We start from the raw sequence: 17917 nt of genomic DNA on the forward strand, positions 1-17917 counted from the left end.
TTTGAGATCCCGTCCTAATAAAAAAAAATCACTTTTTCCCAGATCCCAGTAGTCGACATCGGACCACACATCGAATGAGCCAGCCGAATCCTTTGAGAAAAAACGCCCTCTCCAAACGCCTAGTTGTCCCTCCCTTAAGCCCCCCAGTATTATAATGTACCAGAAGTAATTTGAGCCTCTATATCGTGGTATTTCTTCATACCGAAGAATCTAGATGAAGGGTGTGCATTGCATCGTAATTTGGTATAAGCTTCGCCGTAGCGTTGTTGTAAACGGTCCCCCTGTATTGCCGCTCGATGGCGGCGAGAGACGTTGGGAGAAGTGGTGGTCTTATGTCAAATGTAAGAGGGATAAAACGACGTGACCGTTTCCAGTATTTTAACTCCACCTGCCTTGACTCCGCTAATTTCAAATAAAAGTCTCCTCACGGTGATGCCAAAGAAAATGTAAAGAAAAGAAGAGAATCCTGTAGGGAATAAAACGCCGACGCCATGCTATTGCTTGAGGAAGCGGTGAGAACATAGCTCATAAAGTTAGAGATAGATGAAGGTGCACGCTTATGTGAATCCAGGAAAGACACTCGAGATGACGCGCCGCCCTTGAGTATCATTGTTAGTAAATCTGCGAAAGATGAGGTAGGGCAAAGCGTATCACTCACATTTAGGGCGCCTCAAGTCCGGGTCCTCAAATGGCGCATTCTGGCTTGCAATCTCCCGCATACGCTCTCGTGCAAACGACGAAGGGCTATGTCCTCCGGCACGCTGTGTCACTACCAGCTCAACACCCTCTGGAGCCGTGGGTAATAATCTCAAAGCGCGAGGCTGAGGCTTGCGGGTCTTTGTCCGAGTTGCCGCCGCCGGATTCTGCGTTACAGTGGCTGTTGTCTCTCCGACTGCATCCTCTTCAGATTCGGAGATTTCCATAATTGTCGTTCCAGACGGCGTCAATGGTATTTCTCTAGCAGCTTCAGTTTCCGCAACAGGCTGCTCTGTAGACGTGGATGTTTTCTTCCCAGAAGGATCTTTATCTGGCTTATTGCCTTTGATTGGCGTCAGAGGAACATCGGGCGGAGCTGCATGGTGCTGTAAGTGGAGTATTTTCCTTGTCCAGCCCTTGATTTTGTTCTCGCCAGATTCCAGAGAGGAGTCGTCCAAATCAACTCTCCCTCGCAGTTTCCGCAGTGCACGTTCGCGGCGGACCATTCCGTTGGTAATGGGAGGGCAGTATCCGCGAGGAAGCAGGCAGTATTTGCACATCGGGCATAATGAGCTGTTTTCGAGAAGATATTCTTCTATGCAGTCGGGATGAAATATGTGGCCGCAAGGGAGTTCTTTGATGATAGTAACACGATGTTCAAACCGATCAAGACATATATGACAGTTAGGCTGGAAGTTGGTGGCAGTAGTATCGGACCCTGTTATACTCGACCTCTTGCTTCGCACGCTCCGTGTGCTGCGAACGCTCTGCTCACTGGGAGATATAATATCACTGGGGGCGACTCGGTCATGTCTGCGACTTCTCCTCGTTTTCCCACGCGGGCCGGGAGACGAGGGAGTTGGCGGGCTGTTGAGCGAATCCGGGTCTTGGTTGTAGGTGAATAGAGGGAACGACTTGACGTGTGTGTACGGTACGGTCAACCGCTTTATACCCATGGCTTCCAGATCAACCTCGCCAGATTCTACGCGACGTCTCAGCGAGTGGCGGCGTCGCCTCTGTATCAGATGCATAGTGAGCGAAATTCCACCGATGATGGCCAGCAAAGCACTGATGACTATGAGGAAAAATATCCACAAAGCGGGAATATTGGCGGGATTCTTCATGGTTAGCTCGGTCCATATTCGAACATAGTCTTTCGGATTAGGTCCGTAGAGTTGCGCAATCTCCTGGCCATGGGGTATCTGGTCAACAGTCCCCGAGTAGTAGCTGAGTTGAGTCATCATTTTCTGACCCTCGAGACCCGAGACGGCAAAGACGGGATACTGGTTTTGCTTCCTCCACGCGCCATCGTCGTCGAGGTTCCAGACGGGGGAGTCGACGTCCTGGGGTTTGTTTGACGAATTGTTTGGCTTGTAAAAAATAAAGGCACGGATGGGATCGGAGCGGGCGGATGCGAGGTAGGCTACAGTGCAGTCTATACTGAACCAGGGAGCAAGAGCAATGAGATTGTAGTTTGTGGGAGGGAGGTTGGAGCGGCGAGTAACATTTCTTGGGATAAAGTCGTACTGCTGGGCGTCGCAGGATGGCATGCGGGTTATTTCGGGAACGTATAATAGGCCTTGTATGACCCCATTGAGGGTGTCGGCGTTGGTCGTCGTTAACGTGGTGATGTTGCTATCGATGCGCTCCTCGTATGCTATCTGACTCTGTTGAGATGGGCAATGTCAGCGGCACTTCGTAGGGGCGGTTATGAAGACAAACGAAAGGTAGATGGACGCACGGAGAGCGCTGTGATGTTTCTGATAATGGTGGTGGGCACGGTGGTAGCACCACCCCAGACCGGGTTACTGAAGAGAAGCCTGTCAAGCCGTCAGTACTTTGCCGCAGACACAGACGCAAATGCGACAGCAGAAATAGAGGTAAAAGTGCTAGCGATCGCAGAGGGAGAGGGCAATCGTGATCATGCGAGCGGCGTCGGAGCAGCGTCGAAGCAGCGTCGAAGCAGCGCTCCGTGGTCACCGGTGGAGGGAACCCTCGGCGGCGATGAGGCGCCAATGGCATGGCGACAACGGCAAGCAAGCAGCGACATTGACGCAGACTCGCAGAGGGCAACGGCAGCGGCGGGAACAAACAAAAGGCGAGCATCGTCTTCCTGGAGCAACATACACGACATTTCGAATCTCGGAGAGCGCTGTGAGACGTCAGTTGCCGGCCGCCAAGACTGGGGTCACGTAGGGGCAGGCTTGGCCGCTGCAGGACGGGGTTCAGCAGCGGCTCGGGACGGGAGGCGAGCAGAGACTCACACATTCTTCTAACACATAGACATCGCTGAGGTCATGATATAGAAGGAACCCGGCGGTGCGACGGCGAGCGCGGGCGAGGCGAGGCGAGGCGACGTGGAAACGCTGGGACGGGACCGAAGTTGGAGGTTGATGGTTTGGTCTGGTCCAGCGGAAGAGAGGCGGGAGGCGAGCACCATAAAACGAGACGGCGTAGGGGGACAAGAGAGAAAAAAAAGAGGTGCTGGAAGTACGGCACAGCAGTCCGGTGCTAAAAAGTAGGCCAGGGATAAGCGGCGCAGGTAGCGGTACCTGTACGTGGTGGTGGCAGCGGGCTAGGCCCGGTGGACGCCCTTACAGCGCGCTGCAGGCGGCTTGTTAGTGCATGTAGTGCTGCCGGCCGGAGTACGATGGGCGCCAGCAAGATGAACTCCGTAGCCCGAGATTGGCGTTTGATGAGCAGCGACAAGCCACCGCCAGCCACTGGATACACGTACCGTCGTTCGTATGTCGCAGCAGCAGCGCAGATTAAAGATATCAAGTTGAAGCTTGTTTGTACCGCTCCGATGATGGCAAGCAAAGGACGAGCACGGGCTCTGAGGGATTGAGACGAGATACACAAGCGCTGGTCTGGTGGAGGCCAAGGCGGGGCGGCTGGACGGTAAACCGGAAGCCAGCGAGAGGCGTGGAGCAGCGGCAGCGGCACGTCTGGTCTCTTATTAATGCCAACTGGTGCATGTTTGCACACGAGAGATGGCCCGGCGTCGTACAGGTACAACCAATAAGACAGACGGTAATATGGAGTGCTTGAGCTGGTACATGTAGGTAGTCTCGCAATCCATGGACAAGATCCTAGGCGAATTGTTTGGAAATCAACTCTCTGACACATGCTTCCTGTCAACCTCCTCCATCTCTTCTCTATGTGTGGCTCTGGGCTCGCGTGCCCCAGGAGAGAAACCAGTTAGGCGAGGCCACGGCTACCCTTGACAGAGCGTATCTACAAGAGGGCAAGCGGGAACGGGCATCAACAGGAAATTGTTCCCGTCTGCCGCGTCCGAGAGACAGGGAGAGTGAGCGAGTCGGAAGCCATGATAAGACCGTCTTGTGCCGCCTGAACAAGGCTGAGCTTGTGCTATGGCATATGTATCTGAGACATCAATATACGTTAGCATGCAGGTAGAGAATGCATACTCCAAGTATTACAAAAGGGTCCAATGCAGGTAGACGTGGAAGAGTCAGCGGCTGGATATGGTAACGTGCCTATGGTATTGCCTTGGGTATGGCCATCAGCCATGATGTGACGAGATGTAGGTATGCGTTTTCACAAAGTCAAGGTTATCTGGAGCCATTGTCGAATCTCATACTAAAGGTTAACCAGGAGCCAAACTTGGGTCACCAATATTGTCTGGTTTGACAGCATGAAAAGCACCAAATGGCGAGAAAATGGGATACAAACAGAGCCATGTGCGAGCACAAAGCATGGACGGGAAACGCCATGCGTGCTTGGTGGGTAAGTAGATACATACCTAGGTACATGTAGGTATCTCATACTCAGGTATTTGTATTTCATGCACCTCGAGATGAGAGAAGCTAAGTGGAATAACTTTTCGTGTTACCGCCATTAAATTGCTCATCACAAGCCTTACAAGTACTGCATCAGTATTGGCAATGAGACTCTGTGCCAAGCATCAAGAGCATCGCGCCTGCATGCACAAGTGGTCGATCAGAGGTTGCAGAGGAACGTCCATCTTGGCAGCCGCCTTCACAGCCTGTAGTATCTCAACATCTGGCTTATTAAGAGGTCAACGGCACTGCTAGTTTAATCTGCCGCGTGCATAAAGCTTGGCAACACTCAACTCCATCAGCCATCGACAACATCGCATCACTTACATCAAGCCGTGGTTACACCAAACACAGACCCTTTCCGTCTGATCACCATCACGCACATGTAAACATCATGCCATCTCTCACATGCATGCTGCGACACTCCTACCTGCTGCCAGCACTAGACGTGCACAGTATCAAGGCAAGCCCTCGCGGCTCGGTCGGCTTTCCCGAATCCCGATGTGTGGTACAAGCAAGCAGCAGTATCCGCTCTCACCTCGCCCATCAAGCTTTAGCAGAGCGACGGCCCCCGAAAAGAGGAAAAACAAGAAACAGCTGCTAAAAGAGCCCAAAGAGCTAACTCGAAACACTCGCGCCCAATGGGTCCGTGAGATGGGGTTAGTTAGCCTCTACAGTAGCAGTAGTATCTTGGAATTACTAGTAGCCCCAGAGCACCTGGGCAGCTTTTCTGCCATTTGGGCCCTGGCGCTAATCCTGGGATGGCGCATCCTTGTCTTCTGTCGGCCCTCTGGAACGATCGAGGCTGCGGTGGACGATGGCCCGGGGAAACAGGAGGGAGGGGCAGCCAGGCAGCAGAGCCTGCTTGTTGCACGCATCTTGAAGGCCCTTTGTCCACGGAAATATCTCGTCTGGTTGTTTCAAAACCCAGACCACAAGGAAATGATGCGGGTATCATCCGACAGGCGGGTTTTACTTTACTGTCCTTATATTTGCTATGCTAAAACCAAATCCATCAATCAGTCCAAATTGTCGGTCTCATAGTCCAGGCGTGTTTCTCTCGAGGGCGCCCAGCTCCATCTTATCTCCCCCGGCTTCTTCGGTCCCTCTATTCAGCTACCTACACCTATTGATACTACGCCGTCCTACATTCAAACTGCACTAGTGATACTCACCTACCTGGGTATCATTTGCTAGCATCAACAGCTCGCATCCATCTCTGCCGCCCTGCATAACCAGAGAAGTGCCGCGACTCGCTCTCGGTCCCGACGTGTCAGACATCGGCGAATCGGATGGCGACAGAAAAGCTTGTCTTTCCTTCCCGACCACTATTTTGTGTAGCACGAGCTGTCGCCCATTGGCAGGGATGTGCTCAGCCAGCCGTGGGTGTGGCTTCAACTCAAATGCCCTCACAACCAAGTCCGTGGTAACCTCTCTAAGAGCAGAAGCAGGGGAGGAAAAGACGAGGGCAAATGGGAGACTATATCACACCTGCAGGACACATAGAAAAGGCTGGTAGTCAACTCGTAAAAGTACCAAGTGCTTTGATAATGTCGTCACTCTTGCTGTATCCTCAGCACGTCGTCCTCGCATGCTTCTACACTGGGCTGCCACCTGACAACTAAAACACATTCCCCGCATTTCACCAAAGTCCTCAGCTTCATCCGCCACAGAGTGAGAGGTAGAAACGACTCTCGCACCAAAAAGTACCACAAAAAACCGTAACGTGCCCGCTGAGGGTGTCCTCGAAACAGAGACTGTCTATAGCTGGCCTCCAATGAGATTCTTCCATGAGCGGGAGAACTAATCCAAGAGGCGCGGGCTTCGAAATCGGCGGTGGATTCTTCCGACGGCACTAAAGGAAAGGGAGATTTACAGTAGTACCGGTACTTTTGGGAGATCCTGCATGCACAGTACATGCATGCAAGGAGAGAAAATTAAGTCATACAAAAACAGCTGAGCTTTGCTAGAATATCTATTTTCATCTAGGCTGATTTTTCCCATCCAGCTTCTGTCTCAAGCCATCCTCTTCCTCTACACTCTAATGCAAGCCACCGGGATTCTTGCAAATTGACGTATCGCCCTGCCAAAGAGCACATGTGGAGCAGGCCACCCCTGGCACACAAGGCCAATCTTTCGTGTTATTCGCTACAAAGCTCTCCATGATCTTCACTTGGATTGCCATGGCTGGCCTTATCTACAGAAGATAGCCGCTGCGTAAAGGGTTTTTATTTTTTTCAAGGGGGCTGCTTGTCAAGAGAGACCCATAATCCCACGGTCATAATCAGTCCACTTTCTGCAGATCTAACGATATGTCTTGCTCCACTGCTGCTGTGTAATGTTAATTACCAACTCAATTCTCGCTGTCTTTGGTGTGAATCCTTTCAGAGAGGATTGAGTTGGAAGCAAGCTGCATTTTATTTATAGAACCGGGCTTGATCGTCGCTAGCATCTCGTATAGACGCCCTTTACTCTAGCCCAGACCAGCTTCTGTCCAGGGTAACGGCCAGAGTCTATACTACTAGTGGTCGTATTCAAAACAAGCTCACGTCTTCATCGAATTGCATTATTGTTTCTCTCAAAATGGGTATATTTTTCTATCTATGCCGTCTGCTAGCATATTCTGCTTTTCATCTTCTAATACACTACAAGTTACCTCTTTCTTCTCCACACTGTCTGACACAGAGGAGCGAAAACTAATGCCATCTAGAATCTGTAGCCGCCGCTGCTGCCGCCGTGATCGCGGGCTTTGAACTCATCATCATTCTCTTCATCGTCATCGTTGCGGCGATGATGTCTGCTCTCGCGGTAGTCGTCACCATAGCGCTCTTCCTGACGCTCGTAGTTATCTTGCTGGCGACCATAACCGGATTCATAATTATCCTCACGCCTCTCGTAGGAATCGGATTCATCGCGGCTCCTGTGATGGCTATGGTGGTGGCGATCGCGAGATCTGTTAGAACCCCTGCTCTCGCTTCTACGCTCACTATAGCCGTAGCTTTCCTCTGTAGACTGAGTGTATTCGTAGCGTTCGGTGCGGCGTTCATGAGTCTCATAAGAGCTCTCATGAGTCTCTCTCCTCTCCTCATAGCCAGAGTTTCCGTAGCCTCGGTTTCCGTAAGAAGAATCCTGCTGCTCGTAGCGTTGGTACTCAGTTTCGCGTCCACCGTCGGGGCGATAGGTCTGAGTGTACTGGGCCTGGCCGTATCGATCTCCCTGCTGGCCATACTCCGTCTGACGCTGCGTGTAGGAGCCGTCCTCTCCGTATTCACGACTGGTTTCTCTGTTGGTCGACCCCTGTTCAAAGGCACCACCTAGGAGATTACCAGCCAAGCCGCTGATGAGACCACCGATACCATCGTCTCCGCCCGATCCTTGATGCTGGGAGGAACCAAAGTCGACACCGGTGTTCTCAGATACAAAGCCGGACAGGGCGCCAGTAGCGCCTGAGAAGATGGCTGTTGCAGCAGCGCCGGCAATCTCATCCTCAATGCCACCCTGGGGCTGGAATTCCTTGCGCATCTTCAATTTACCACAACCGTGACCAGTATCGTTGACGCCCTCCTTGTGGTTCTCGCCATTAAAGACACCTTGGGGGGAGAGCTTGCGGCGGTAGTCTTCCTGTTCCTCGCGCAAGTCGCGCCACCACTCTTCTACGGTCGCAAAGATAAGCTGTCGCGCCTCGGGGACACCATCTTCACCCATTTCACGCTGAGCAGGGTGGTGCATGACGCCTTTGACAATGCGATTCAACATGCGGTTGACATCGACAGACTCGCTATCAATGGCCTCCATAAGCTGTGGCACAACCCAGTGGAGCATTCTGGCGGCACTTCGGCCAGCAATCTCGTTGAGAATCTGCATAAGGATCAGCAACCGATGAGTGATTTCTCGATAGATACTCGGATAAAACTTACGTTGGAGAAATGATCCTTGGAGAGCATTGAATGGGTAGGGTTAGAAGAGTAGTCATCGTTGAAAACGACATGCTGCTCTTTCTGACTGCTCTCGATGATTTCGTTGGATCCCGTCTGCAGTTCGGTCTTGATCTGATGAATCAGGGGCACAATAAAGGGCGCGATGATGGAGAAAACGAAAACAGACAGCTGCTCCTCCAATTGTTCGATAATCTTGGGGAGGATAGGGATTCTTTCAACCGCGGAGCTAATGCTCTTCATGATGCTATCGTGGAATTCGATGGCTGGCATGATCGCCCTGTAAATATTTTGGATGTACATGGTGAATTCTTCGGTATCCTTTGGAGAGACTGGCTGGTGTTCTTCTTGGGCGGCAGCCGCATTCGACTGGATCTCGTCGAGCTTGTCTCCCTGGTTGCTTCCAGGAAGGATACCGGGGGGGAGTTTGCTGAGGAGAGTTTGAAGAAGGCTCGTATCTCCGTTCTTGCCTTCGTTAAGTGCTCCCTCAAGCTCGTCGATCTCGTTTTGAGTCAACTTATCGGATACTGGAAAGCATTAATTATGATGACATCAGATTATGGTGAGAATTGGAATCCGTGCCTACCTTCTCCAGTGACAGAGTGGAGGAAATCCACGCCTCCGAAGGTACCAGTTACGATAGGATAGACCAAATCGCGAGCACCCTCCAGTTGAATCCGAGTGTTGCTGCCAACATGGGGAAAGACTTCGCGCTCGCCCATTTCAATAAGCGCAAGCTCAATGTAGTTGCTATGAGCGAAGAAATCTATTTATTTATAAGAATATTAGCTATTGATTTTCTTCTCGGATGGAAAAGGGGTAAGTTGGCAGTCAGCCCGCAGGCTATGTATTCAGCCATGCATTATTATGCCAAACAAATGAGGCTGTTTTCTTGATTATGGCTTGTGCTCACCTTCTAGACAATGAAGACCGGTTCCCATCAATCGAAGCGCTTCATAGAGCTCTGGCTTGCTTCCCGAGTGCTTGTATTCGCGAGCCAGCTCAATACAGCGACCGAATAGAAGGCGCACATGCCTGGCAGAAGTCATGATGCCGACTTCCTCGTTGGCAATATAGTTTTTCATGCCGGTTTCCTCGTCAATTTCAAGCTCGACTGATTCAATGGGACCTCTCAGGCGAGGATCATAGTCGCGAGCATCTTCACCCTCTGCGTAGCCCTTGGGGTTGTCGATGTGGTCTTCGGGACGGTAGCACCCGAGACGTTCGGCCGTGACCTCGAACTCTCCAGAGCCGTAGCCAAAGGACATGAAGCCAAGAACGCAAAGCAGCAGTCGGATAGCCTCAGCAGACACCATCTTGACGGTGCCAACATCGATGGCCTGGGAGTAGTCACGCAGCCAGTTGCCAAAGTAAACTCGGGAGACGGTTCGCTTGTTGAATTTCTGGCCGCCCTTGATGGCATGAGCCATGGCCAGGGTGAGCAGCGCATCTTCGATGTCACCGTGTCGCCCTGTAGAAAGATGTTGCAATTAGCTATACGAAAGGCTAGAAGCACTAAGGGGGGTGACGTACAGTTCTGGCCCTCGACCTTGGAGATGGATGCAATGTTACCGGCGCCGAAAGCTGCTGCCGGCTGAACCAAGCAAACAAGGAGGACCAGCCCCAAGAGGAAGCCAGGCGCTCTAAAGTCGATCATCGTGTCACTCCTTGAAGTTATGGCCTGACTATTCGATGTCGGTGGAATGTGGTACCCAGCTTGTCGCTGTTAAAGTAAGATCGATATAGAATACCCGATATGTAGGTTATAGGACGCAAGCTGGTTTGGTACAAGCTTCAGCAGGAAAAGTAGGGGAGAAGAAGAAGAGAAAGAGAAGAAGACAAATAAGAGGGAATAATCAGACTTCTAAAAAGACCAGATCCCCAGGCGGATGAGACGAAAAAAGGACGAAGGAGGGGCGTTATGGAGGGGCATTTCGTCTGGTAGCACCGGACCACGAAGCTCGCCCAATCGGCAGCTGGATCAGCCGTTAGAGAAAGTCTTGGCATATGCTCCAGGGCCCAACCAGGAGCGCCAGGCCCCGGAAACCGCTGGAGACTTGGCGAGCATCGTGGGACATGAATGGCCAGTCATGGACATATGAAATCATGTTGCAAGGGGCCTAAGAAACAGTGCCGGCGGACTTGAGACGGGCTTGTGCGCTGGTGGGGATTGAAGATATCTGTGCGCGGGTGGGGGATGAAGATATCTGTGCGCCTGGAGGAATCGGCATACAAACCGCAAGTACCTGGCCGCGCTTGTGGCAGACGCTATCTGTTCCGGCCAGGGGTCCTGCTTTTGACGCATGATGGAAGCGCAGTTTGAGTGGCGGCGGCGGTGGGACGGCGGTAAGGTTACTTGATACTTTGTTTTTAAACCGACAACATTGAACGCTTGGACGCGTTGCAGATGCCGTCCAATATGGAGAGCTTTCCCTTTGATAGCGAGGTATGCGCGGATGGAGGTTGAGATGACAAGGCTGAACTGAGCTGAGAACGATATTGCCTCGTGGCCCGTGTACTGTAGGGCTGAACCTGATGATTCATCCTCCCACAGTCTCTCGCCTCACACAGGCTCTGGCTGGCTGCATGTCGCTGCCGTTTCATAAACCCCGCTATAAAGTTCGACTTTTCTCAGGCTGGTTTGTGGCGCCGCATCGCGTGCCCACTACGATACTAAAACCTGTAAATTGAAGAGCTGTCCGGCAGCTTACAAGCAAAGTAAGTAGGGCGAGTACGTGTGATACATTGATACGCGGTCCGCTGAAAAGACTTCAAGAGCCGCAATCAAGATCGTAAGGACATAAAGAGAAAGGAACCATCTGCTTGAGCAGCTACAGATGCTATACGTGTAATGATGAGGCACAATTTTTATTGACGTAGCCACAGCCTTGTCTGTCAAGACCGCCTCTGGTCTTTTGGCGCCGCAATGACTGCTGTATCACTGTGTTTGTTTCCATCTGGATATTCGCATCCTTCGGATGAAAGAAGTTGGTATCGGTGAATGCTTGAGCATGATGCAAAGCTCGATACTCTTGCTTTCTCTAGTAAGATTAGATCTGCGATGCTAATAACTAATATTTCGTCTGTAATCGTCTGTAATCGTCTGTAATCGTCTGTTATGAGTACATATCAAGAAGACAGTCTCTCAAACATCTGTAAAAGAATAAAATAGGAACCATGATGGCGAGTGATGGCGAGATCGCTTAGGAGAAGTGCTTCAGTGTGGCAGATTTGTAAACGCAAGGGCTGCGAATAGCTGAGGCTGCCGCTAAAGGACCGTGCTGGCTAATACATCCAGCTCAACGCGCTCTATGGAGGCTTGATGACAGCTAAGGCGATCAATACGAGCACTAATGCTCTAATTCTAGATGGAGTAGTGCTGAAGCTGCTGAGAATTGCCACATGCCTGTAGTTAAATGCCTATATGGGGAGCAAAGAAGCACTGGCAGGTGGCAAATAGCCCGCCAGTTACTGCCCGACAAGAGCCTGATAAACAGCGACGCATCGAGTACATATCAGGTATTGAAGCAATCACTCAAGAACTTGGAAGCTAACAATGTAGATATAATATCAACGTAGGTGAATATAATAGGAACTAACAGATGGGAGACTTTTCTAGCTCTGTCACCCGCTGCTCAGATCTCGATTTAATGCACGCGCTGATCGAGCGAGGATGCTACTGTCTCAAAGCCTGCGCTGCCAATCTGGTGCTTACATGGTCGAGGCAGGTGTGCTACGGGCTTTCTAGTAGCGTCGTCATAGAAGCTCCCAAGCTGCTCAGGCTGGGTGGCAGTGATGGTATTGGTCAAGTCCATCTACAGGCGCGTTTTCACCCCAATGTGCAATCTACTCTACTGCGTGGCGGGTTTGTGAGCTAGGTACGTGTGCCTATGAGAGAACAGCTCTACATTGGTTAGGTGCTCTCTCGCATTTCACAGCGCAAAAATAGTACCATCTCAGCCAGTCGAGACATCATTGACTTGGACCATAGGGAAGGAAGGAACGAGTGTGTCGGACGATCAGGTGCGCCCAGAGGCGGGGTAAGCCTGTGCAGGGCGCAAGGCAGGAGCGAGTGCCCAAGGCACTTCCAAGGGCTCGCCCGCTGGCGATTTGATTCCAGCCAGCTTCAATTGCCCGCTGACATTTTTAGATCAGCGAGCCGAGCCAGCGGTAAACGCCAGACAGCGGTCTGCTCAGTTGCAACGACTTGCCGCTTTTAGGCGCTGAAACTCCAGTGATGAGGGGCATTCATCATCGTGCTGAGATGTACGCCACGTACGCCGCGGCGCCAGAGACCCCCGACGACCGCTAGCATTCTTGGGCTTCAATTGGCCTGTCGGGTGCTGTCCGTCCCAGTGTAACCGTGCAGAGACTCGATCAACGGGATTGCCCCCAGCACTGGCTGAGATCCAATCTCCAGAGAGCGAACGCCATCTCCGGGGGCATTTCAGAAGGTAGCCGGCAGGTATTGCTGGACCACCAAGCTCGAGAACAGGCGGCTCCAGAGGGTCAGTAATGGACACGCCGGCAGCCGAAAACCAACACAAGGCGCGCAGCAAGCTCATCTGGACAGCATGGCGCATTCAAAACCAACGACGACGGCAACATCATGTGACACGATCACAATACGAAATGACCTTGCATCAGAAATAATAGGAGAGTACGCACAAAGTACGAAGTGCTTGGTATAAAATATGATGTGTCTAGACGAGAGAAAAAGTCCAGCGAAGAGGAAAGAACGTGCAGGTGGAGCGGGCGACTTGACCGCCCACTGAGATGCATAGCGGCTGGGCTATGCTGGATCTGCCAGGTCTGTTGATAACTGCTAGGCTGCATGGTGCTGTCGTGATGTAGGCTGCTGCTGTCGAGAGCTTTGGCGTGGATGGAGATGAGCTCTGCGCTGCGAGGGAAATTCACAGGAGGTTCTAGGTGTTCTGTGGGCAGACAATGGCCTCAACCTAGCAAGCTGGCTTTCAGGCCAACTTCCATCCTGCCAGCGGTAAGCTGAGCGTGCCATGAGCAACGCAACGGCTGAGGGGCGCTGCCTCTGCTGAAGCACTACAGCAGGGCGCCCGGTCGGTTTATCGTGCGGATATCCGCGGCCGGCTACAGGTTCCAGTGGCCAGAGCCCAGCGCGTCCAGCGGCCTCGCTGCTGTGCTGAGGAACAGGCCACGGGCGCAGTGCGGGGTCTCGCTATCAGAGCAGGGCAGGGCATAGCAAGGCCGTCTTTCGCACAGAGGGCCATTGATAACAGCGCAAGCAGCCGCTGCTTCAAGTAAAATCAGCGCGCGAGCGGGATGGGTCTCTGGTTGGGCTGGAGCCCGCGGCTGTGCAGAGATTTCGGTTTCCAGTCGAAGCAGCCAGTCGACTGTGTGCGTACGCGCCAGAAAATGCAGCGGGTGCTGTTAGCACGATCAATCACCGCAAAAATAGCGGAGTACTACCTGGCCTTGGAGGGTGTGGGAGGGGGCTGGGAGGGGCGCCAGCCCAAAAAAAAAAAAGAGCACCCAGAGAAAAAATCGACCGCTGCGGCTGCCACTTGCTGATTGCGCACGCACCCAAGATTGCCGGCTCAGGTACTTATTGGGCGCACCGCCCACCACCCAGCCCCAACCCCCGAAATTCTATTTTCCCCCGTTCTTCAGCACTCTTCCCCTCCCATCAATCCCCCCGAGCCGCACCACTTTTCACCCTCATCCCGCTATCATTTAGATCGCTTCCAGCGGCCTTTTTCTTGCAGAACATCGCAACAGCGCATCTGCCTTTTTGAGCCCTACAAAGCAGCAAAGCGAGAAGCTACAAGAGGCGCACCGCACCGCACCGCAACGCGCCCAAAATTCCAGCAGCACCGCGCCCACTAGCAACCACCAAACTCGTCATCATCCACCATGCCTCGCCCGCCCAAGAAGTCTGCCGAGGAAAAGGCCAAGGCCCTCCCCGTTGCCGTTGTGCCTCCTCCCACCATGGTTCCCGCGCCCGTCGTCGGCGGCCTGCACCCAGCAGTAGTTCCCGCGCCTGTTGTGTCCGGCGTGCCCCAGCGCGTAGTCGACAACGACAGCTTCCTCCGCGTGCGCGATTCGGTGAGTTTGTGATTTTTACTCGAACTGATCTGATGATTCAATTCCACCCACCACTGCATCTTCAACTTCAAAGAGAGATGAAAAGATGGACAAGAGAGACACAGAGACAGAACGCGCGCACTAGCGCCAGGGACTGCATGTGCGCTCTTGCCATTTCTTTCTTGGGAGCTCCTGCCGAGTGGCAAGCTCGAGTGACGTCGAGCGAGCCGGGATTTGTCTCTTGGCTAAAAAATGTGTGGCGATGTGCCTCGCTTCTGCCGTCTGTGGCACGCTGAGACGAGACAAAAGCCCTTGTTTCTCGCCAAAGCCGAGAAGTGAAAAGGCACAGATTCAATTCCATTTGCCCAAGTCCTTTTTTCTTTGCGCCTCACCGAACGCGCGCGACCTGCGCTGCCAGCCCCTCAGATTGTTTACATTTCGATGCTGGCCTAGCCCCGCGTCTCGCCGAGTCGTGCCGCCTGGAGCTTTTTCCTTAGTGGGAACTTGCAAGCTATAGCTCTCCACTCCAGAGAGCTCTGCAGCTTTGCTTTAGCTCCAGCCTTGGCTCATCCCGACCGCTGCCGTCGTATTCTTAAAAGCAAAGCCTATTTGAAGCTCTTCACTAACAAGTCAATCAGGCTGTCGGGAGACTTACCACCATTCTGGAGCTGCTGAGGTCCTTCACCAATGACTACATTCGCCAGACAAACCTCCTGCTCGGCGAGGGCACTGCTGAGGGCCCTCAGGGCGACCTCCTCAACACCTTTGAGAATGCCGCCGCCCAGCTCATGATCCCCGGCATCCCAGACATGACCCCCCTCGTTGAGGAGAAGAAGGAGCGCAAGAAGCGCACTCACGACCCCAACGCCCCCAAGCGCCCCCTGACTCCCTACTTCCTCTACATGCAACACGCCCGCTCCATCATTGCCAACGACCTTGGCGCCGATGCTCCCAAGGGCGCTGTCCAAGAAGAGGGCCAGCGACGATGGGCTCACATGACTCCTCAGGAGAAGCAGGGCTGGAATAACGCCTACCAGTACAACCTGCGTCTCTACAATGCCCGTGTTCACTCCTACAAGAACGGCAACCCCCTGGCCAAGAACATGAGCGATGAGGAGGCGCTTAAGTACGCCGAGGACTTCCACATCCCCATGCCAGAGCTCAAGGAGGCCGCTGCTCAGTCTGATGCCCCCGTCAATGACCAGGATGCCATTGCCGAGCAGCTGCAGCAGGTCGCCGCCGCCCCCTCTGAGAACGAGGAGGAGGCCCCAGCCAAGACCCCCAAGAAGCCCGCTTCCACCCGCAAGCGCAAGACTGCCACTCCTGCTGCTGAGGTAGAGACGCCCAAGGTCGCCGCGCCTGCCAGCCCGGATAAGAAGCGGAGGAGGACATCGACCAAGGCCGCCGAGCCCGAGAAGGAGGAGCCCAAGAAGTCGGGACGCAAGAAGACTAAGAGCACTTGAGTAACCAACAATCTTCGGCTTTAGTGGCCAAAGCTGCTGCTCTTCCTGTCGTCCACTGCTTCTCCAGCTGTCTTGACGCGAGCGACGAGAGAAGGGACGTAGGGAAGAGCAATCCCTTTATTCGCGTTCATCTTATTCTACATCATCTTGTGTTACCTACAAACTACAAACCGCAACTACAGAATTGCGGAGAAGATTGTCGCCTCTGTTTTAGCAAGTTGACTCTCGGTTTTCCTTTTTTGGTTCTTGCTCGAACCATGATACCTTGCATGAGAATGCCGCAGGCTCTCTAGTCTTTGGCTTTCGTCCTCTTCCCATCTGCTGGGCTTGCCTAGATGGCTTGTCCTACACGTGTGTGCGCTCTGATATGATGAAGGAATCGGTTTCTTTTCACCTCCTTCTATTGTATCTCGCTTTCTTTTGACAGCTCTTTTTGCTGCAGTCTGGCGGTCAGTATAAAAATGGTTATAAGGGCGTATAGTTATTCTTTCTATTTCTCTGTTTTTTTGGCTGGGTAGTACTCTGGGACAAAGGGCGGAAGGGCGGCTTTACGTTGTGTATTTAAGTCTCCAAGCTCGTGTTGAACGGCCGAACTTTGTATGCGATAATGAAAGCAATGATTAAGCAAATGACTGTCTCTTTTCCATCTTTTGTGACATAGTTGGTGAATAAGGGCTTTTTATCTCTACTTATTTAAGGAGAGAGTAGCTGCCCACCTTTACCCCATGCGCAGCTGCTCTCTAGTCGTGATATAGAGATATAAAGCATTAATATGGATATATAAAGGAGAAAGTTATCCAGCACCCCGTTGCTGGATAACTTTTTCCTAATTAAATAGAGAGTAAGGAGCTACCTATATATACTAGTTACGAAAGGGAGAAGTTATTTAGTACCTTAGATTTATCATCTAATACTATAGCTATAGTATATTATAATATAAATTATGATATAATATATAACATTAAATACACTTAGAAATAATCAGTAGTAGTAGTGGTACCTTAGTAGTAGTAGTACCTAGTAGTAGTAACAGTAATAGAAGTTTGTTACTATGGTCTCTTCGAAGTGCTAGCAGAGGCGCTCTGAACTTCCCAAAACTTCATATACCTCTCATAAGCCCCTCGGCCATCTTCTTCTCGAATACGCCGCAGCCACTCCTCATCCGGCGTTTCTTGCAATTGACAATCAGGCGTAGCACCCGCTTTGAGCAGAATCTCGACAATGTCCCACCACCCGCTGATGATGGCCGCGTTTAAAGCGCTGCCATATTTCCCTCCGCGTATATTGCAGTCGGCTTGTTTGTCTAGTAGAAGCCTTATGGAAGCAGTCTGGCCTGAGTATGCGGCTGCTTGAAGCGCTGTGTTGAATATCCCTCCTTGGGCGTTGACGTTGATATCAGGGAGTAGCTCGAGCAGTAATTTTGTCTTGACACTTACATGATCGATGTCATAATTATAATTGTCAGTATAATGCCGGGGGTCGGGCTCATATTTTGCGGCACATGCTGCCTGGAGCGCGAAGCCAAACTTCCCAGCCATAATATCAGCATCGGCGCCGCTCTCCAGTAGAAAGCAGGCTTTTTGACGCCACTCGTTGCAGGAACGCTCCGCTCCTAGATCCCAGAGCTCTATGACGGCGTGTAGAGCAGTCCCATATTCTTGATGCACGTGATTGATATTGATGTGATCAAGTAAAAGCTTGAGAATAAGAGCAGCCCTAGTCCCCGTTGACCGAACAGCCGTATGCCAAGCAAGGCAGTTTTGACGACGCGGATCAGCACCGCGCTCAAGCAGCAATGAGACCGAATCAGACCTATCAGCTTTGCAGGCAGCTGCAAGTGCTGTTCCATATTTCCCGCCTTCTGCATTTATATCTGCACCATGGTCGAGCAGCAATTGCACCCCCGCGGCAGCATCTCCTACCCACCATCGTGTGCAGGCAGCTATAAGTGCAGTTCCAT

At 52.1% G+C, this 17917-nt stretch overlaps 3 protein-coding genes across 3 annotated transcripts; 1 reads left to right on the forward strand and 2 right to left on the reverse strand.

Annotated features, from left to right (window-relative positions):
- Window positions 1–557: 557 nt before the first annotated feature.
- Window positions 558–2718, reverse strand: TGAM01_v200166 (hypothetical protein; the record flags this gene model as incomplete). The annotated part of the gene is made up of 4 exons (XM_018804574.1): window positions 558–598; window positions 659–2363; window positions 2438–2516; window positions 2564–2718. 4 exons carry the CDS (start codon window positions 2716–2718, stop codon window positions 558–560), a joined length of 1980 nt encoding a protein of 659 aa, XP_018662114.1.
- Window positions 2719–7205: 4487 nt separating this feature from the next.
- On the reverse strand, window positions 7206–10091 carry TGAM01_v200167 (hypothetical protein; the record flags this gene model as incomplete). Its single annotated transcript, XM_018804573.1, has 5 exons — window positions 7206–8357; window positions 8417–8961; window positions 9021–9200; window positions 9348–9905; window positions 9968–10091. 5 exons carry the CDS (start codon window positions 10089–10091, stop codon window positions 7206–7208), a joined length of 2559 nt encoding a protein of 852 aa, XP_018662113.1.
- Window positions 10092–14323: 4232 nt separating this feature from the next.
- TGAM01_v200168 (hypothetical protein) lies at window positions 14324–15957 on the forward strand (the record flags this gene model as incomplete). The annotated part of the gene is made up of 2 exons (XM_018804572.1): window positions 14324–14515; window positions 15133–15957. 2 exons carry the CDS (start codon window positions 14324–14326, stop codon window positions 15955–15957), a joined length of 1017 nt encoding a protein of 338 aa, XP_018662112.1.
- Window positions 15958–17917: the final 1960 nt, after the last annotated feature.

This window comes from Trichoderma gamsii, assembly GCF_001481775.2.
Source record: "Trichoderma gamsii strain T6085 chromosome Unknown Scaffold_1.2, whole genome shotgun sequence".
Lineage (NCBI taxonomy): Eukaryota > Fungi > Ascomycota > Sordariomycetes > Hypocreales > Hypocreaceae > Trichoderma > Trichoderma gamsii.